The sequence below is a fragment of the Ammodytes marinus genome, assembly GCF_949987685.1.
Source record: "Ammodytes marinus genome assembly, chromosome: 2".
In the NCBI taxonomy this organism is placed as follows: Eukaryota; Metazoa; Chordata; class Actinopteri; order Uranoscopiformes; family Ammodytidae; genus Ammodytes; species Ammodytes marinus.
In genome coordinates this window covers 13,869,853-13,892,479 of record NC_137231.1, presented here as the reverse complement: position 1 = coordinate 13,892,479, position 22,627 = coordinate 13,869,853, and the positions used below count along the sequence as shown (strand labels likewise).

Here is a 22,627-nt window from a genome sequence, read left to right as displayed (position 1 = left end):
TTCTTCTGACTCAACCGTTACTCACTTGTCAAAGTTGATGAGAGAGAGGACAATCTCTCTGGGTGCGGGTCCACTCCAGTGCATAGTGTAGCTCTTGCTCATCATCAGGATGGGCTGGTACTGCTGAGACGGCGCTCCCTGGCTGTTAATCCCCCTCAGGAGCAGAGGAGCGTGGGGATATTCATCTCTGCTGATGGATAAACTGAGGCTGGGTGCTGCCTGGGTCTGGATGTACACCTGAGAGAAAAGAGGATGAGGTGGAGTGCACGGTTTAGAAACAGTACACATTTAACAGACGAAAGACCGAACAACACTGAGGTGTAGAACCTGACATACTGTATACCTGAGAGTAGCGGCCGCTGCAGATCACTCCGCTCCACTGGGACACATTCACACAGCCAGGATGTTGGATCAGGTAATTGTCTGCTCTGCCGACTAGGGTGTCAGTGTAGCCTGTTACCGAGCCGTCCACATCGTGAAAGATGGAGTTCTTGTCACCGTCCAGGTCGTTTTCTTCAAACCACTGGCCGGGGCGACCAAAGAACGTCCGCAGACCCACCTGAGGATGTTATTTGCAAAATTAGAGAGCGTTGTGATTCTGAATGAATGCCACCATCCAAACACTACATAGAGGATATATTCAGGGAATTACCACGCTACCTCTGGTAAATGTTTGGGTTAGTGTACTCTCTCCAACATTGCTGCCATTTACTAAATTATGAGTTTATTTTTCATATACATAATGTAGTTGTTTCATAATGATAATCGTTGTCCACCAGAGAGAGATAAATAGGCAATACAGAATTTTTGTTTAAATTTCTTACATACATTACTTACTATGAATGCTCTCTGATGGCAACATTTTCACAGAGAAACTTAATGATAAAAAAAACTTCTTCATAGCCCCACCACCCCAGCACCCACCTGTAATGCAGGGGTATTTTCCCCAGGCCATCAGACTGTTAAACCAGACTGACAATGTCACTTAGGGCCCACTCACACTAGGGCCATTTGCCTGTTCCGTGATGCAGGAAGATTCAGCACGATTCCCCTCCTCCCCCCGCTGGCCCGTGGTCACACTGCTCGTGGCCTGGGCACGATTGCACCTTGCCTACGTCACCGTGCGCGCTTAGGATTCGGAGCGTAGTCTACTTGTAGGCTATACGACTGTTTGTGAATATTTTCATCCGGCCAAATTTGCATCAAATATTCCACTTCCACATTAGAGCAACGAGAATCCTTAAGCTATTGGTTTTTTTTTTAAATGTAGCCCTGACGTCGCGGTGGACAGTCTCATATTTGTGCAGCACGCTGTTTATTATTAATATAACGGCCCGTCATCAGACCATACGTACCGGATGGTTTTATACACATCGATCGCTCCATCAAGTAATCCAAGTCAGAACTTTTTGTATGGGCAGAGATCGTTTTTTTAAGTGTCTTTATAAAGTTTCTTGTTAAACCATAGTGAAGGCTACTGTTTCCTTATCACCGGGCCGCGGAGTCCCACTGTGTGTTGTTTTGGGTTCGTCTCCACCGCCATGCGTAAAGACAGTATTATGACAGCTGACGGGAGGAAAAAGAAAAAAATCATCTGACGAACGTGAGTAAACACGAAAACCTTTTTGCTTTGCTTTCTGCGCTCACCTATTTAGCTCTCTCCCTCTTTTATTAGCCCACACCTAGGCCTACACACACGTTAATTCTCACATATTTTATATAGCTACAGTCCAAGTGGTGGGCAATTCTGGTGCCGACTAGAAAGGCAGCGGACGTTGACGGACAATGCATCCTTAATAAATTCACGTCAGGAACGCCGCCTGTGCGCTTGCTTGTGCGCTTGTCATCTCATTAGCATCTGTACTTTGGCCACGGCACACCTCTCCCAAGTGTGCCGTGGCCAAGGGGCTGTTCCGTGCTGGAATATGGATGGCGTGGTCACACTAGCCAAATGTTCTAGACTTTAGTATGCAAATGAGCTCGGGCACGGGGCCGCGGCACTAGTGTGAGTGGCCCCTTAGCCCACCACCCAGTGACCACCCAATCATTATTATAATCTTGCACTTTATATAGTTTAATTACAACCGGACTGGTACATACGAATTTCACTATGCATTGCCCTGTGCAATTGTGTATGTGACAAATAAATAAAACTAAACTAAACTATGCTCCAGGGCAAAAAGATATTTAATCATCAATCCTCAATGTTGCATGTAATATAACTGTGGGGAGTGAGGCCGGAGCCTATACGGCAAATTTTAATTATATTTTGCAAAATAAAAAATGTCATCTTGAGTTGTCTTGATCGACTGTTTCCTTGCTTGTTCGTTTGCCAATTAGAAATGTGATTGCAACTATAAATCCACCTTCTATTTTTGGAAGGGTTGGGGAGCTTCACTTTTAAACAGTTGTATTATTTGATTACAAAGGGTTTCCTGCATGTTTAGGATGAGAGCTCAGATTTGATGAGCTGAAGATACATAAATAAGTTAAGAGTAAATTAGGCTTTTTAAGTGTGAAATATTTAACATAGGGATGTGCACTGCATTATACAACCACAAGGGAGCACTGAAGATTCACAGTGGTTTTGAAAACAGGCCTGACACGATGAGGGGTCCACTTATCTGCTCATTTATTCTGTCTCACTGATGCTTCGACTGCCAAGTCTGTGACACTGATCTGAGTTGTGATCCAATCAATGTGAAAGGATGGTTACATGGGGGGGAGGAAAAATGGGAGGAAAATGCCAAACAGGAAACAGTCAGACCCAGTGTGCCAAGAGGATGGTAAAGACTGGGATAAGAAGTTCATAACTACAGGGAATCTGCAGACCAGAAACAAACGCAACCAAATAAGAAGCACCAGAAGGAGAAAGAGGAAGGAAGAGAGAATGAAGAGAGGGAGTATTCATTAATTACCCCATGCCACTGCTTCCAATACACAGGTCAGTCTTGAGTCAGGTTAAACAGGTTCATGTATTGCCCTGGATGTGATATCTTGTCTAAGCAAGTCTACAATTCTAAAAAGCAACCGTTTCTTGTGCTCACGATTTCTCAGGAAAAGTCTTATGCGAGCCTAGATGTTCATCGTTTACTCACAGTGGAGTGGAAGTTGAGCTGGGACAGGTTGTTTCGTGGGGTGAGCTGCCAGGTGTTCTTCAGACTGAATCCCACTGCGCTGGTGTAACGCTCTGGTGTGGGGATGAATCCACGGAATGTACTCTGTGTAAGCTGCACCGGGCCATCGTATATCTGGAAACCTCGGATTGGGAACGTCCTACCGTGGAGAGGGAGAGGAGTTTGTCCATGTTTTAAAGTCAATTGACAGCAATAAATCAATAGCACCCTCTCCAATACCAGTAAAGGGACCATCACTCAGAGTGACATCGATGGGCTTTAGTCGTCAACTGGCTAAACCCCAAAACTTTAACAAGAGTTTTAATAGAACATGTTATTAAATACTCCAACAGTCCATGAGCTCATATGGGAGCAGAACATTAAATACCTCAGGCATGACATGGTCCATAAGTCTTGGTCATATGGGCCTTGAGACAATTTTACAATATCAAGGGTTCTTCCCGAGATGACTCCTACTATGTTAACATCAGTAATGTAGACATAATGGACAATGAAGGACAGTAGTAAAGGTATTCTAATAAATGATTGTAAAAAAAAAAATAACACCTTAACAAAAACTGACCACACAGCCTTTGTAAAAGGAATCATAAAATGTTACCTTTTCTCATGCAAATAGTGTGGCACACAAGTAGAAATAGCTGTATATGTGGAAAAGGTTAAATAGGTTAAGTTAAGTTGGATAATAATTAAATCTGCAATCTGTGTTGGAGAAGAATTTACCTTAGATTCTTTCCTGCATCACCCCTTTGGAGTTTTTTTTTTACTTGGCCTCAGATGAGAATCTTAGGTTGAACAGTTGATTTATTTTGTTTTCGTAATGTTGGTGTTCCAACGTGATTTAAACAAATAATAAATTAGACTTGTCAGCCTTATCTTATTGCTATCGATAAAAACCTTACTGAACTTGTATTTTAATTAAAGGATCAAATTATCCATCCAGTTTTTCCTCTTGCAAGAAAAAAAAACAGTGTCAGAGGCTTTGGCAGTAATCACGATGATGACAGACAAGCGGACTGAGCCAGATGTCATGGTGCGGTCAGGAAGCCTGTAAAATGGCTGTAAAGTTGTACACAGTGGTGACAGTGGTCTCAGACTGACATAAACTCTGGTTCTTAAAACTAAAAAAGGCAGCTATTCGCCAGTCTCCAGTTTATATTGCCCTTCTCTTGTATAACAATCTCTGTAATGAGAAAGATATACATAGCGAGAGAGAGAGAGAGCGAGAGAGATAATTGTACAGAGACCCTGAGGGGACATAGGCTGCTTTCATTAGGACTGCCCACTTAGTCCAACATGGCATTACAGCATGCAGAGACTATACACTTCCTCATAATGGATGTCCTAAGGCATTGTATCTGTGGCACAATACCTCCAAAGAACCTGAAAATTATACAAACAACAGAAATAAAGTTGAAATGAATGTGTTGCTATAACAAAGCAGTTGGAAATCTTGGAGAGAATAAAACACCCACATGGTCTTAAATGATCAAATGCTATAATGAGTAATCCCTTTCTACAAGACCACGTTAAGTGTTGCCTCCACAGTTTTTCTTAGAATGCCTAATATCCACAGAGGGAAATCAGTCGAAAACAGATCTTCCTTTCACACATCCATTTACTGCTTGAATCAGCTGTAGCAGCCTAATATGTCCATCTGTCAAACTGATTGCCTCACTGGCTTTCTCATCCTTGTTGGTTTTTCCCAGCATATTTTTCTTTGCCAACTCCTCCAGCACCATCCCCTGCAATTCCTGAGAAACTCAGCGTGATTTGGATTTTCCCCTTGGTTCCTCCCATATGTCTTTCCTCCCTTCATTAACTTTTCCCTCCCTGTGTCCGCTCCCCCTCACCTGTTTCTCGGCAGTGTCCTCATCTTTGCATCAGCCCCTCCTGGGCCCCAGTATTTATTCTGTCCTCCGTTGGTTCCTCTGTTTCGACTTTCACCCACAAACAGAGACTGCGTTACCTCCTGGCTGGAGCCTTCATCCTTAGGGTAGCTGCCATCACTGGAGATAAGAGCACATGCTTATAACAATACAATCACATCGTATACATATGTAAACATAAACGAATAGTGATGCATGCATGTTTAGAGATGGAAGCAAGCAGAATAAATAAAAGAAAGGGGGGAAAGCACTGTGTTGAGAAACAAAGACATGCTTGTGACCACACAGGAGCTTTAAAGTGTTTGCTTTTTTTTATAAATCATGAAGGGTTCCTGGCAAGTTCATCTGGCAGGGAGAATAGGAAGGCAAATGTGTCCGAATACAAGCATGAGCCTGGAGTGCTTCAGATGTACAAACCTGGCAAAAGATAATCCCACTCCATTGTCTGCAAAGCTGTTCAGGGAAAAAGGAAAGATGTTTGTTATGATACAACACAATGGAAGAGTATCTTGCTATCACTCCAACATTGAGTAAATAATTAAAATAAGAAAATAAGTGAAAAAAATATTTGTCAAACAGAGTGGAATCATCGTCTATTCATGGTTAACCCAAATATATATTTTTTAAAGCTTGAAAACGAGTTGGTACAACTCAAGGGGTTTATACCACCTGAATTAAATCATTAAAAGAGAAACGATAGGAATCAATCCAAGGTGGAACATAAATCTGGTTCAAATGGTTATAGTGAGTAAAATTGCAGTTATTACAAACAGTGGATGATGACATCACAGGAAGTTGCGGTGGAATTACATCACACTACTAATACAAACGGTCATCAACACCACAGTACTTTTCACTCTATTTTTGGACACCACCGTTTCATTTTTCATCAGAACCATCTTCAGTGCAGTTCTCTGGAAGACATTGCATTAATCACATGACAGCCAATGAGCCGTCTCACCCAGAGTTCTGGATGACGATGTCCCCTCCCCGTATCCACGCTCCTAAGTCGTTGTTCTTGAAGGAGATCAGAGTGTCAATGACTGCTGCCACCCGAGGACGGCTAGGGTCAGCATTCTGGTGTGGTCGAAATCTGAAAAAACACGTAAATGCACGCATGCATCTATTATATCATCTTTGTGACTTTCCATGGTCTACATTCATTTCCTCTCAAGTTTTCAACCACAATGTCAGACCTAATAAGATTACATTTAACCAATTTAATTTTGTAGGGTAATGGGGACTCATGGACCATTTAATCATAACCTCATCATACTATAAATCTGAGCAAACATCATTTATAACTACACTGAAAGTCTTAAACCCCACAGATTGCTGGCTGCAATATCCATTGCCTCCCACAATGAAATTAAATATATGAATGAAATATATTCTACAAACCAGAAATTAATTATTTGTATTCTTGAATAATGAACAGGACCCTCAATTCAAGTCAGAGCTCTTCTTTAACATCTTCAACATCATTATGTGTGCTCTGGACAACCACACATGTTATGGAAAGCTGACATTTTGTTGTAATAATATATAGTCATGGACCAAAGTGTTGGTCAAGGAAAACGATTAAGCTGAATGTGGGGCAGGATGAAAGGTCAGAGGATACATACACATACATTAAAATAAATAATATTCTGTCAAATATTAATATTTAATATCCTCTTGGTAAAGCCTTTCTTACAATCACACAACACAAATATCTCTCTCTCTCATCAAATATGAATACTTAACACACATTTTGACTTTTATAATCCTTCCCTCATACCTCTGAAAGCACACACACACACACACACACACACACACACACACACACACACACACACACACAGGCCAGCAGTCTCAGCGGACACGTAAGATTTTTTTCCGTCTAGTTGAAGGCTGTATTTGGTTAAGGAGCTGCAGAGAGGAAACTCTATCTGTGAACCCTTGTTTTCTCTGTCAACACAAACCTGACAGACCTTCCACTAAAATACAGAGTATAAGGCCATCTATCTACCCCAGTCAATAGTAGATATAGCTATAAATAACTTAATTCACAAAAGGTTATTGACAGTGGCAAATAAATAAATACATTAGTTAACCACATATACCTTAATATTTACATAGTGAAACTGTACACCAAGATGTAGATTATCACCCGCCACACAGCCTCTAATACACATCCATAGGGGTTTGTGCAAAAGCATATATCTTATACTAGCCTTTAGTAAGTTAGTATCCATTTACATACACTCAAAAACAATTTAGGCAAGGTGTCTAACGACAATAAATTACTCCAAATAGTTTTTTTAAGTCCCTTTACACAGCATAAACAAAAGTATACTTCTCAAAATGTAAAATGCTATTGAACACAAGTTTGCACACACACATACACACCTGGCATTGTTATCTAGACACAGGTATTCTCGGGGGTCTGCAGCGCTGGCATTGGTGGTCTTCACTCCTTTGTCAATGAACAGCCCAGCCTAGAAAGATGAAGGTATGAATACATTATAATGCTAAAGCTTCAATGGTTGAGATCCCAAGATGGGCCTCTCCAATGGGTCTATTTCTGTTGGTCATAAACAAGACTACTGGCATATTTTTCAGTGTGGGAACTAAATATAAATCATGGGCCAACAAAGTTACATAATCAATGCTTTAGAGGGTTCTGTGGAAAGTAGGAAAAGTGGTAAACAGAATTCCTGTGGATAATCTATAATGAATATGAATGTGTATCTTATATTTACATAGTGAAAACATATGGATTAGTGTGTTTATGGAATGTTTAAAAAAATTAGTTGTAAAATAAATGTATGGAAAAATGTAATCCCTGTGTGTGTCTCATGCATATGGAAACCAGTGCTGTGAGGAGCTGCTCCTGTGGTACAAGCAAAGTCTAGTCTGAAACCTGGAGGCTCGTTCCTCTACAGAAGACGCTGCTGTGGTCAGACTGAACAAAGAACTCACAGTTCACCTGCCCGACTGCTGTCATTACACAGAGCACTATTGTAGAGCCAAGTTGTGTGTGTGTGTGTGTGTGTGTGTGTGTGTGTGTGTGTGTGTGTGTGTGTGTGTGTGTGTGTGTGTGTGTGTGTGTGTGTGTGTGTGTGTGTGCGTGTGCGTGTGTGAATACGTCTTTTTAGTCATAACCTTTTGAGTAAGAAGATAATTATGTGTATTTCTTTTTCACAAGATACTATAAACAGTGTATATTTTTTTCAGAGGCAGAGAGACAACTTTGAGAGCTTTGGCACCTGGTATACTAAACTTCATAGGGCGGAGAGAGCACACACAGACTTGAACTCCCTCAAGTAATAAAAAAAGCTCAAAGATAAGTAACAGGGATGATACCTTAAAGTTGGAGTGTACACGGTTATTGTAGAAAATCCCCATGGGAGTGAGCTCTGCCTTGGTCTCTGGTACCAGCCCATGAGAGTCTCCGGTGGAAGCGCTGTGGAACACAAACCATATGCCAGCATCCTGGACCAGGAATGAAGAGTAGAGAAATAAGGTGATAAACAAGACGGTCAAAAGCAAGAATTTCATTATCTGTGGCTTGTGTGCACATCATCCTCTATACAGTAGGTGGAGGGTAGAAGTAACATACAAAATCAATGAGCAGAACTGGGCAGGATGTCATACTACATGTGGATCAAGAATAAACCTGGACACTTAATCCTGATGAATCCCATTTTAATGATGGATCACTTTGTTATGAGCATTTCATTTCATTTTACTCAGTCCAATGAACACCAAAGCCTGTGTAGCTTCATGTAAAGTACAACAGTTTAATTTATCAATAAGAGCCTCTTGTTTCTGGTAATTCATTTTTATTAAACATTTGTATATAAAAAAAAGACATATATATAAATATATATTTTAAAGCCGTTTTCTTACATAAGTCTGATGTTATTACCTGAGAACCTGCAGCTGCATTGCTAATGAGATTGTTGTTGGGGTTGGCGATCCAGAATGTTGAAACGGCCCTGAAAAACAACCATGAATTACACACCGACAAAGACAGAGACTAATAAACACAGACATACAAGAAGAAGAACATATTAAAAAGGCATAACAGAGACTATGACTTATAAGCAGGAGACATAGATCCAAGAATCCTGTGATCTTCACAAATCCCCTCAATAATTCACCTCTCCAACATAAACCAGACAGGGACAGCTCTGCCAACACACACACACAGACACACACACACACAAACTCCAGGAAACACGCCTTGCTGCTTCTCGCAAAGAGGCCCTTTTTTTTTGCTACAACATAAAAACATCCCATGGAGAGAGGTGGTTGTTATTGCATGGATAAAACCGCCCTGCCAATATCTCTTGCACACACTTTTACCAAATACAGTATCTCTTTCACATGGAAATGGGCCCTCTGCCTTCTCTCACAGTATGTCTGCACTATCTCACCAGGCTTCCCACACAGACACTTGACTGAGACACTAAGACAATAATGTCATTATGGCAGATTTAAAAGTGGCAAATAATCTGTTGTTATCATTTGGCTCCACTGTTCGGTGTTTTTAAAGACAAGAAGATAGTAACTCAGTGTCTACAATATTTCAGTACAATTTTATTTGCAGCTCTCAAGGCTTGGTGAGCACCTTTGGAGTTTCCCTACTGTTATCACCTTATTCTTGTGCTTAGCAAAGACCCCAGGATCTCTGAAATTGCAGCTATTGCTGGTGGATGAATAAGGTATTTCATATTTTTTTCATTTTTCCTTTATTTATTCTCAAAAGATCAATTGAGGGTTACCCTCTTTTACAATGACGTATATGAAACGGATAAAAAAGAAATAGACTCTTTCTCTTCAGCTTAAAAATGGAAAATGTGAAAATCGGACCGCCATGTGAACATGAAGGTGGTTTTGCACTACAACATCAAGATAAAGTAAAAAACACAGTCCACAATTTAAGTTTAGTATACTAATGTTTTTGAGATGGTAATTTTTCCCCCATGTGTGTACTTACATGGCAGTGATGGGTCTGTGATGGAAGTTAAAAAATATCTAGACTTCTACATTTACTCTAATGTGTGACCTATAAACACACTGGTAAACTTCCTCCTTTTTTTAACACCTACATTTGAATAACAACAACAACAACGATGTAAATGTAAATTTTTGTTAAGCAAGATGACAAGTTATTTGTAATACACTGTAACTATTCATAAACATGCTCTTGGTGCAGAAACTAATGTTGTCTTTTATCAGTTTGCTCTGTACACATGTCTCTTACCAGAGGGCATGAAACTAATAATTCTGATCTCTTACTTGCACTCTGTGCTAGGTGAGGGAGTGTAGCCCTTGTAAACTTTGTCCTTGATGCTGGTGCAGAGGGTCTCATTGCGGTCAGTCGGCAGCAGAGTCCCAGGCCGTGTCAGCAGGCCAAGGTTGTGGTAGAAAGTGTTACGCTGCTCAATCCCATCCTCAAGGAAGAAACAGTGACCCAAGGTGTCATAGCCTATAGTGTTCTTTACCTTGGTAAAAGAAAAAATACCACAATATATCAAAAGGGAGCAAAAAGGAGTATTTATAGCGCTAAAAGAGTTCTCAACTGGAGAAAAAAAAATACATACAGTCCTATATCCCATTTATGTCATTTTTTTTCATCTCCAAGGATATGGTAGTTTACACCTAGTGGAAATGTGCAGAAAACCATGGCAAACAAGATGGCTAAAACAACATTTGTTAGTCCATGTTGGAATGATCAACAACCCACAGGAAAATATGGAACGTTCCAACTGCTACATGTGCCTGCGTCCTTAAATACGTCAAATTCCTGAAAAGAATTCCCTACTAAGACCAATTGTTTTCATTAAAGCCATCTGAAGCTATGTGGAGGATGATGTTATCAAGACAGCTGTCAGAATAGATAGACAACAATATAAGAATCACATGGCTATTGTGCCAGAAGGGAAATAGAAGAAACAGCGGAGGCAAACAATGTTATCCAAAACTTTGGAAATTCCATATCCTCAAGGCAGCGGACAGGAATGCTCTCAATTATATGGCTTCAAGGACTTTCGAGGAAATATAACCCTCTCACACACACACACACACAGTTAATCTGTAGCCGACAGACATACTTGTATGAATGCGTCATATTGCGTCTCTTATCCAGCAAAAACATTTACATACAGAGAGTTCTATATGGATCATTAGACTGTATATGAGAGCGAGATATAGGATAGGATGGTTTTAAGAGGAAGATTAAGGAAAAGAAGGAGAGGGAGAAGAAAAAAGAGAGAAAGAAGGAAACAGTAATCCGGTGATGAGGCTGTAACTGATGAGTATTAAACATCTACTTTCACATGGTATTTATTAGTGAGAGCTGACTCATACAGATGGGTTCATATGTCCTCACATGAATTATAGACCTACTCATCATCACACACACACACACACACGCTTTACTAACCAGCAAGCCGTTGGTGGCGTGGATTGTGAGGCAGCGGGAGAAGGAGTGGTGTATGGAGAGTCCGTCCACATAGGTGGGCTCCCTATAGCCTCCCCTCTGGTCCACATCCCCACACATGTGGAAATGGAGGGGGTAGCGGCCTTTTTGGCCCTGCTGGCCCATGTTCTTCAACTCCACATGGGACAGATGCACTGATGAGAAGTTACCAAAGACCTGCCATTGTGTGTGTGTGTGTGTGTGTGTAGGGGGCGGGGGGGACAAAGGAACGCATGGATGATGAGTCTCAAGAGATTCTGAAGTGGATCAAGCGGGAACAATAAGCTATTATAGAACGCTGTAGTTAACTACACTGGCTATGTTGGGGGTAACACAAGGTTCATATTGTGCCACAAAAGTCGGCTAACTGTCCACCCAATCTATTCTTTTTTTTTCAAATGTATTTATTGGGTTTTATCATTTTTGTAAGCAACAAAAACAAACACAAGGAACAACTGTCTCTGAGTCCAAATGGAATCAAAATATGTTATAAGGAAAAAAAATAAAAATAAATAATAATAATAATAATAGGCTTTCATACAAAAATATGTAGAAATATACATGATAAAAAAAAAAAAAAAAAAAAAAAAAAACAAGCATTGACTAAATAAAGTAGGGATCACAAATACACAGTTAAAGTTGCAGTGTGTAACATGACATCACCAAGTAAGCTCCAGAAAGCTCCAGAATGGAATACTGAAAAAAAAAAATAATAATAATTCAGCCACTATGCACCAAATCAAACGCACCCATGGACATCACGACTACCCTCCACAAAATCCGCCAGGAAATAAAACCCAAAATTTTTCACACTGCAGGTCCAAAAGAAAGTATAAAAATAAATAAAAATAAGGGGGGGGGGGGTTTCAGTTTTGGGCCAGAGTTGATAGCGAATTGAAATAATTTATAAAAGAAGACCATTTTTTTGTAAATTTGTTAGTGCAGCCTTTCACTGTTAATTTAATTTTCTCGAATTTTAAAAAAAACATAACATCTTGGAGCCAGATTTGAATTGATGGGGGATTAGGGGATTTCCACATGAGTAAAATACGGCGTCTTGCCAGAAGGGAAGTAAAAGCTAATGTTTCTGATTGTAAGGCTGTGATATGGGGTTGTTGAGATGGGGTTCCAAATATTGCGATAAAGGGGTCTGTTTTAATTTGGGCTCCTAGAACCTTCGTCATGGTCATAAAAAAGTAATTCCAGAATCTATTTAATGTGGGACAGTAAAAAAACATATGGCTCAAATTACAAGGGGAGGCGTGGCATCTGTCACATTGGTCCACAACGTTTGGGTAAATTTCCGATAGTCTAGACTTGCTAAAGTGGACTCTATGTAACACTTTAAACTGTATAAGCTGCAGCCTGGCACAAGGAGAAGATGAGCGTATACTATGCACAGCCTTATCCCACCATTGATCTGTCAAATCTACCCCAAGCTCACGCTCCCAAGCATTTTTGCTTTTGACAGTAGAATTGTTTTCCAGAGCCATGAGTTTGTCATAAATCTTAGATATTAGTGATTTCTGCTGAGGTTTTAAGGTCAGAAGGTCTTCCCATGGTTGGTTAATAGAGAGGGAGGGATAACATGAAAAAAGAGCGGAGGCACAATGCCTAATTTGAAAATACATAAATAAATGGGATGTAGGTAAATTAAAATCTTTAGACAAGTCTGAAAAAGTAGCAAAAGTACCGTCTTTATAAAGGTCTCTGAAAACTTTAATGCCTCGATTCTGCCATAACACGTAGGAGATACTCCCAACAGATGGGGGAAATAGATGATTGTTCACTATGGGCATCAGAGTGGATGCAGAGGAAAACTTAAAATGGCGCCTAAATTGGGACCAAATCCTCAGTGCAGATAGCACAATAGGATTCTTAGTGAAACTGGAAGGGTTAATGGGCAATGAAGATGTGAGTAAAGCCGGTAGTGCAGAGGAGAAACACGACTGGGTTTCAAGCTTACACCATAATAGTTCTGGAGATTGAAGCCAGTAAGTTAATTTATGTATTTGTGCTGACCAATAATATAGAAGAAAATTTGGTAAGGCGAGACCACCGTCAGATGAGAATTTTTGCAGTAATGACTTTCTTACCCTGGCACTCTTACCTCCCCACAAGAAGGAAGTAATGGTACCATCCAAAGACTTAAAAAACTTTTTGGACAAAAATAAAGGAGTGCACTGAAAAAGAAAAAGAAATCTTGGCAAGACATTCATTTTTACCACATTAATCCTACCTATTAATGACAGAGGAAGAGAACTCCACCTCTTGAAATCTAGTCCAAGCTGGGTAACCAAAGGGGCAAAATTGGCAGAATAGAGAGAAGGCAAGGTGCGGGTAACATTAATCCCTAAATATTTAAACCCTGAGGGGCTGAGCTTAAAAGGAATATCGGACTGCAGGGTTCGACATAACGTATAGCCCGATGGCCCGGGGCCAGTAAAATCATATGCAGGGCAAGTTGATTGGCCAGTCACTGTCCCGCCCGGGCCAGTGACTGGCCAATCACAGTTCAGTATCTTTTTGTAGACTACCTTTTTTGTAGACTATCATGGTTCATTGAAATGCGCGTTGAGAGTCGTAATGAAAGCAGTGTTTATTTAAGACTCAATATAATAAACCTAATATTAAATATATTTTTTAATGGACAACCGATGCGTGGGCGTTTTGACAGGTGGAGCAAGAAGCGGGTGCACTCTCGCTCCGTTGGCAGAGCTGCCTACCGTCCGCCTGCGAGTCGACAAATCAATCGACTTGCTTTGCCCCCTTTCTTTCTTCCCACAGCAGAGGTTGAGGTGCAGAAAGTGATAACTGCGCTTTTCCTTTATCTGCCACCGTAATGTTACAGTATTTGCATACAAGCCCCAATGGTAATACAAATGAGAGGCGTTATTTAAACGCTGTGAATGCGTCTCCGGTGATTGTGTCGGTTGTAGACAGAAACGAACGGAGGGACTCCGCTCACTGTACAGTTCCTATAGTCGCGCAGTTTGGCACTGTGTTTTCAGGCTCGAGACATTCAATCAAATCGCGGAAGTCTTTCCCATTGAAATCGCTAACGGGGAGAATATCCCCGGTTATTATTTTAGCCACAAACCACAGTTCATCTGCGCGGCGGCTCACTCGCTGGCGAGATCACACGGTGAAACGCTGCTGTGATCGGACGAACGCATTGTGTGTTTCTAAGGTGATTTAACGTCATAGTCTCAGACGAGCGTTTAACTTATGCTGCATATTTTGCACTGCATTGTTTTTTATCAATAGTTTGAAAAAATGGTCCCACACCGGACTCTTATGTGAAGCTGACACTTCATGGAGAAGTGACACTCCTGCAGCGCGCTCACGACCAGACGTGAACTCACATACACGGTGAAATATCCCATTAAAAAAACGGCATAACCCCCTGATTTTCGTATTTCTATTCTATTTTTAAGAATAGAAATACTTGAGCGCAGTCAACTTGAGCGCAAGTCAACTTGAGCGCAAGTGGAAAACCGGTCATTCGGTCGACACATTCACATCCCTAATGCATATAGAGAAAGTAAAAAACAGCCTACCACACCACAAAGAATGATCAGACCTTCATCTCTTATTTTTTTTTTATGTTTGAACATGACTTCTGCAGGTGAACTATTCATTAAACTGCCCAAATTCAAGAATAAAAACAATCAAAAATCATAAAATCAAACTACTGGACTTTAAAATACTGTCCGACTCTTTCAACATACTTTCAGTTGTAGGCTTCTAATTCAATATGTTTGCCTGGTTTTATATTATGTGTATGAGCAATATCAACATTTCATATAATTAACTAAAATAAAAATAACCAAATCTAAAGGGAATATCTATACTGTTACAGTATAGATATTCCCTTTAGATCTGGTTATCTTTCTTTATTTTTCTAATACAGGTATTATAATTATTGACACTAACTTATGAAGAAAAAAAAAGTGTGTGCAGGGCCAGTGAAAATATACAAGGGGCCAGTAAAACTCAGATCCACTGGCCCGGCGGGCCAGTAGGAAAAAAAAGTTATGTTGAACCCTGCGGACTGTTTGAGTTGTAAAGCTAAGGTGTTTATGGGATAGCATTCACTTTTAAGTAGATTAACTTTATAGCCTGAGAAAGAGCCAAATCTCTCCAGCAATGATAAAATTGGCGGGATAGTAGTCAAGGGGTCCGATATATACAAAAGAAGGTCGTCAGCATAAAGAGACAATTTTAAGTCAATGCCAGAACGAGGAATGCCGTGAAAGTGGGGGAGGGATCTTAAAGCAATTGAGAGGGGTTCTATGGCCAAAGCGAAAAGTAGGGGGGAGAGGGGACAGCCCTGTCTAGTACCGCGTGACAATGTGAAATATTTAGACCGGGAATTATTCGTGTGGACACTGGCTTGAGGGTTAGTATACAGAAGCCGAATCCAATAAATAAACCTGTTCCCTAGGCCAAACTGTTGTAGAACTTCAAAAAGATAATGCCATTCTACCCGATCAAATGCTTTCTCAGCATCGAGCGAAATAACAACTTCGGGCGTTGAGGCAGAATGACCAGAGAAAATTACATTTAAAAGTGTTCGGACATTGAAAAACAACTGGCGCCCTTTGATGAAGCCATTCTGTTCTTCTGATATGATGACAGGAAGAATCTTTTCAAGACGAGTTGCTAAGGTTTTAGCTAAAATCTTAACATCAACATTAAGAAGTGACAGAGGCCTGTACGAGGCGCAAGAAGTAGGGTCTTTTCCTTTTTTCAAAAGAAGGGATATGGACGCTTGGGTTAGAGTGGGGGGCAATGAACCACGTTCTAGGGATTCGTTAAAAACAGAGTTGAGGAGAGGGGCCAACTTATTAGAGAATTTCTTAAAAAACTCAACTGGGAATCCATCGGGGCCGGGTGTTTTATTGTTTTGCATGGCTTTGATAGATGATTGAATTTCTTCCAAATTCAAAGGTGCGTCAAGTTCATTAGCAGTAGTAGGATCAACTTTGGGGATATCAAGATTCTGGAGGAAAGAAGTCATTTCTGTCTTGTCTGATGATGATTCTGATTCATAAAGGGAGAAATAGAAATCCCTAAAGGTGTCATTTATAGAAGTGGGATCAGAGACAAGTGCGCCAGAGGAATCTTTAATTTGTGGAATTAGTCTAGAAGTAGTTTGACGTTTCAATTGATGAGCCAGGAGCCTACTCGGCTTATCACCATGCTCATAATAAGTTGCACGAGAACGTAGTAAAAGTCGCTCAGCGTCGCTTGTTGTAAGGAGGTCCAACTCTGCCTGCAGATCATATCTCTGTTTCACTAAACTCTGGGATGGGTTAATGGCATTTTGTCCATCAATATCCCGGATTTTAATTAGGAGTTCATTTAGCCTGGCCCTTTGGGTTTTATTGAGATGAGCTGAGTAAGAAATAATTAGACCACGCAAATAGGCTTTGAGCGACTCCCATAGTAATGAGTAAGAGACAGAGTCATCTTTGTTAATAGTTATAAAGTCATCAATTGAGGACAATATAAAGGTGTTGAATGCATCATCAGACAGAAGCAGAGTGTTAAATCTCCAGGGTGAGGAGAAACGGGGTTGGCCTGAAAGTTGTATATTGAGACTAAGAGGAGCATGATCAGATACAACAATTGAATGATACTCGGAGGAGGTCACTTTGGAGACCAGGGAACCATCAACAAAAAAATAATCAATGCGGGAATAGGATTGATGGACTTGGGAGAAAAAAGAATATGCTTTAGTTTGGGGATTATGAAATCTCCACGGGTCTACAGACCCATTTTGGAGCATAAAATCAGAAATTGATTTAGACATGGAAGATTGGTTGAGAGTACGGGGATTAGAGCGGTCCAGTGTTGGATTCATAACACAGTTAAGGTCCCCAGCAAGAATTAAAAGATGAGTGTCTAGGTAAGGCAGGGTGGCAAATAATCTATTTGTAAAATCTGGGTTATCAAAATTTGGAGCATAAACGTTTACTAATAAAACCGGATTCTGGTATAGAAGGCCTGCGACAATCATATATCTCCCATTCTTATCAGCTATGATCTTAGAAGCGGTAAAATGTATCCTTTTATTAACCAAAATAGCTACCCCTCTAGCTTTTGAATCAAAAGTTGAGTGAAAGACATCACTGACCCATGGACTCTTAAGTCTAACTTGATCCCTATCACGTAAATGCGTTTCCTGTAAGAATACAATGTCGCCATTCAATCTCTTCAAATGAGAAAGTACTTTAGATCGTTTAATGGGGCTGTTCAGACCTCTCACATTCCAGCTTAAAAATCTAGTAGTGGATCCATTCTCTGAGTTTGGGCAAGTTGTATTAATCATCTAAAGGTTGCTTTTTATCAGGAATGGAGATGGTAGATGAAAAGAGGAGATCCCCCAGGGTAAAAAAAAAAAAAAAAAAAAAAAAAAAAAAACCACAAGTAATGATACAGAGACATAACACCAGAAACAACCACAACCCACCCAAACCCTCCCGCACATCAATTGAACCCATCCCCAAACGATGGGAGCAGCAGTGCAGACTCCGACAGGAGCCATCTTCAAAATGAAGCTTTCGACTTATAAGCTAGAACTAACAAATAGAACTCTGCAGAGCATTAACTCTAAACATTGAATTTTAAATATAAGGCACTTGAAATAACTATGGTGTATTGGCACAGCAGAACTGAAAATTAGATTGTACAAAAATAAAATAATAAATAAAAATATGCATGTTCCCACTGACTATACATCTGGGAAACGTGTATGCATGCATTTACACACATCCACTAGCTTCTGTAATGGAAAAGAACACAACAAAAATAACAAGGCTAGTGGCATGTGATTTATATAAATATTTTTTAGGGAGAACATATTGGCACACAAACCTAAGTAGGCTATTGTTACCAACTTCAATCAGATCTAAAAATATTTAAAAAAAATATAAAATATAAACAGTACAGCTACAAAAGTCACCAAACGTACTTAATTGTCCATGAATGGAGTTGGACAAATATCAAAGTCGTCCAATATAAACAAAAATATTAGGTGACAGCTGGAGGCTTTAAATAGCTATAGGGAAAAAGTCATTTTACAACTCACCAGAACTATTGTAGAGTGAGCTGGAAAACTCTATTTATTCAGTGTTTTAATAAATGTCTTAGCCTCTTCTGGGGAAGTGAAGTCGCGCTGTACACCTGCATAGGTGATGCGAAGCCGTGCAGGAAAGAGGATACCAAACCTGACTCCATCGATGCCTCGTAGGAGGTGCCGAACCTCGGTGAAGGCTGCGCGAGCCCGGGCCGTCTTGGGGGTATAGTCCGGGAACACGGAGATGGACATGTTGCGAAGAGTAATCCGTTGTAACTCTCTCGCCTTTCTGAGGATCTCGTTGCAGTCAGTATAGTAGTGCAGCCTTGCGACAATGGCGCGGGGGCGGTTGCCCGGTGCAGGCTTTGGCGCCAGAGCGCGGTGTGATCTATCGATCAGCGGCTCCTTCCCGAGTGAGAAAGCCTCCATCAGTAGTTTGGAAACGTTAGCCGCTGATGCCGAGTTAGGGTCGTCCTCCGGGATACCGATGATGCGGATGTTCTGGCGGCGCGATCGGGACTCCAAATCATCACATTTATCCTCCATCTTAGCCGCCTCCTGTGTCAAGTGCTCCACTTTAGCCCGGAGGGCCAAGATGTCATCAGTGCATGTAGAGAGGGACAGCTCCACTTCAGCTACAGTGCTCTTCAAGCTAGCAACGTCCTGCCGGACAGCGGACAGACTGGAGGAAAGCTCCGTTTTAAAGGCTAGCAGCTCGGTCTTAATTGAACTGAGGGTCTCAGCCAAGGCTTCCCGGAGCTCGGCTTTAAACATTGCCGCGACATCAAGACGAAGAGCTGATAAAAGCTCATTTCTGAGCGAGGCTACGTCCATAGTTTCCGGCGGTATACTCCGCGGGGGAGATTCAGGAGGGGTCGGGGACCGAGGGCGCGCAACAGGCCGCAGGTGAGGCGTAATGCTGTTTTTCCCTTTTTTCGCCTTAGGCGACATGAAAGTAGTAGAAAATAAACCAAATGTGTTAAATAAAAGTTCACTAAAACTGCTGAACCGTAGTGGGGGTGAGAAAAGTGCCTTAAAATTGAAAAAATAAATAAATCTGCAGGAGCTCAAGACGATGCGACCTACATGTCGTTTCACCAAGCCGGAACCACCCAATCTATTCTAATTAAAGGTTTGGTTCTACAGTATGATTTTTCTCTGTGCATCTATGATCCCACTGGGATGTGAGCTATAGCTCTGTTGGCAGCATGCTCCAGTGAGTCAAACTGTGCCCAAACCACTGACTGTCATCTTGAAGAAAAATAAATGTGAGTTATAGAAGCACAAATTAAAAGCAAACACACACATAGGGCTGCACGCATGCAGACAATGGACTGGGGAGCAAATAAAGTTATAAATGAACATTAAAAAAATAATCCAATATAAATATGCCATACAATGCTCTCTATGAGGTCTTTTTGTGGGTATGGCATAATCCACACAGTCTGGTTCCTGTTAAGGAGGTATTGGCCAATCCCTCCAGCTAACTGTAACACACACACACACACACACACACACACACACACACACACACACACACACACACACACACACACACACAGCTCCCCCTTTCAGACTAACATGAGCACATGCACACAAACATATACACATTTAGATTATAAACTAATTGTTCCTACAGTATATATGCTGCAGATGACGCCTAAAGATATATTTGCTGAGTGTACATCCATTAAAAGACACATACTTGCATGAATTCTTGCATGCATATTTAAATTTGCATTCATGTAACATACTAACAAGTCCAGACAGGAGCAGTGTGACAAAAGGATTGAGAAAATGTGCGATGGCGAGTGCTGTTGGTGTGTGACAGCTCTGTTGTCAAGGTCTGTTAGTTCGAGCATCAATCATTTTCAAGACAGATTGAATTAGTGAATGTGTTTCTGTTGCAGACGGTTAATGGAAGTGGTATAAAGAAAAGAGGTAAAAAAAAATGTGTTTATTTTTTTTACGCGCAAGGGGGGTCAGTTACATAAAGCCTAAGGAATGTTACTGTGTATTTGCCACCAAATAAAAGGAAATTGTACCATCAGTGACCAAATTACAGTGAACTCATTGACTACACAGAGACCCAAATAGGTCAGGGAGGACATGATGCTCCAGTTATTGGAGAGAAAAAAAAGCTTGAGGTAATAGCAAAGAGAAAAACAGGGAGAGAATGGGGGTGAGAGAAAAGCAGTGCCTCATATAACAAACTGATCTTTAGTGGGAACATGAATAGCCACTCTCATTTAGGCAGCATATGAATATACTGTACAATGTATGAACACTTTGGCTCTGCAGTATGGAAACTGTCACACAGTGGCATTTAATCAGAATGCAAAGTCATGCTGAAACAGACTCAAACCTCAGCGATTACAGACATAAAGCACAGCTTAAACAAGGGCCTGCGCTATAACATTACTCACACATACACAAAACAGGACACACCTTGATGTGGCCCCCATAGGTGTCGTGGTTGTAGAACTGGCACTTGTTGTTTCCGTAGCAAGAGTTTTCCATTTCCCCGTGGATGAGAATGTTTCTGGAGAGCAGAGCCACCTCTGCACGCATGTCCACTCCATCTACGATCTCTCCAACGTGGTTATACTGAGGCTTTCCTGGGCAGAACAGACAGGTAGATTCTTGGGTCAAATGCTGTTAAGCCACACTTGGCATTGTTACAAATATCAAATCACTGCTTTCACCTTCTTACCAAAAATGCAGAAAAGAATATTAATGTTCATATGTTGGAGGAAACTTATATCATTTTACTCAATATCCAACTCAATTCATGAATCAAATTCTAGCAAAAACCTCTTCACTGGTCCCAGAAGTTATGCTAAAGTTACCAGCGTAATATAATATAAAATGTTGAAACAAACCGGTGTTGAAAACTAAACTGAGGTATTTTTCTCAGCAAATAGCGCGCTTTCAACCGTAGGAAGTATTTCTGGCATAACACATTCAAAAATACACAAATAACCACACCTGAAACCCACTTCCTCAAGAACACACACACACAGACACAAACAAACACACACACACACACACACACACACACACACACACACACACACACACACACCCTTCTCTCCAGGAAAGGAGTTGACGTTGATGAGATCAGAAAACATGTCTCATAAAATGGATAACAGTAACTAACCACATTAGAGTAGAAGAAGGTAGGAGGAGGTTGTGAAGCGGAGGCGATGTACCAACATAAATACAGCCACGGGGGCTATTGTTTCCTGAGGCTACTATCACATCACAGGCCAACAATCTCTCTTTAGCCTCCTCCAATAATCTTACATCACTGGAACAGCTGAACAGGAAATTAGATCTCTCTGGACCTCACAACGAGTGGCTCAACATCTGCTAATCACATTTATTGACTAAAATAAAAAGTCAGTGTAAGATCTTCTGTGTCTTCTGCTGCTGCTGGCACGACATTGCTCAGAAGTCTTAATATAAGCTTCCTTATATGAAATACATCAGTACTGTACTTCCTGTATATGTTCCTTCCTATTTATTTCGGTCTTTCAACCCATTTTACAGAAATTGTGTAGCCACAGTAACCGGATCTATTCTTTGAATGCACGCACACACACACACACACACACCAGCACTGTTCATTCTCTCTCACCTTGGATCCTGACCTGCCTGCTGGTGCAGTGAGGACAGGGCAACAAGGTGAACTCTTCAGCCTGGTGCATGGAGTAGTCCGTGCTGGCAACTACAATCTGATCCCTGGGTTGCCAGGTCTGCTGCACTTCATCCTGCAGGTTCAGCACCACCTGATCCACAGCATCCACCTGGAAACCTGAGATGGGGAAACCTGGAAGGGGAGTTAGCACTTCATTTAAGAGAATTCTTCTTCAGTTATACACTTTAAAAATGATTAATTCTACCTTTTTGTAATGCATTGAAAATGAAAAATAACCATTGATTTTTTACTTTAAAGAGGACCTATGATGCTTTTTGACTTTTATGACCTATAAACGTTGTTATGATGATTCATAGTCATGCTTAACCATACTAAATTATCAAATAA

At 40.8% G+C, this 22,627-nt stretch overlaps 1 protein-coding gene across 2 annotated transcripts in view; it reads right to left on the bottom strand.

Annotated features, from left to right (window-relative positions):
- Positions 1–22,627, bottom strand: part of cemip2 (cell migration inducing hyaluronidase 2) — a 38,869-nt gene that overhangs the window by 2,572 nt on the left and 13,670 nt on the right. Inside the window, exons 6-18 of one of the 2 annotated variants that reach the window (XM_080050684.1) lie at positions 22,220–22,411; positions 21,028–21,197; positions 11,460–11,672; positions 10,313–10,518; positions 8,937–9,006; positions 8,372–8,500; positions 7,415–7,503; positions 5,985–6,116; positions 5,441–5,476; positions 4,988–5,143; positions 3,099–3,276; positions 344–559; positions 26–237 (exon numbers count right to left, since the gene is read on the bottom strand). In XM_080050684.1, the coding sequence (XP_079906810.1) occupies positions 26–237; positions 344–559; positions 3,099–3,276; positions 4,988–5,143; positions 5,441–5,476; positions 5,985–6,116; positions 7,415–7,503; positions 8,372–8,500; positions 8,937–9,006; positions 10,313–10,518; positions 11,460–11,672; positions 21,028–21,197; positions 22,220–22,411 (1,999 nt within the window). The remainder of the gene's footprint in view (positions 1–25; positions 238–343; positions 560–3,098; positions 3,277–4,987; positions 5,144–5,440; positions 5,477–5,984; positions 6,117–7,414; positions 7,504–8,371; positions 8,501–8,936; positions 9,007–10,312; positions 10,519–11,459; positions 11,673–21,027; positions 21,198–22,219; positions 22,412–22,627) is intronic. The other variant, XM_080050685.1, reaches the window with a different exon arrangement.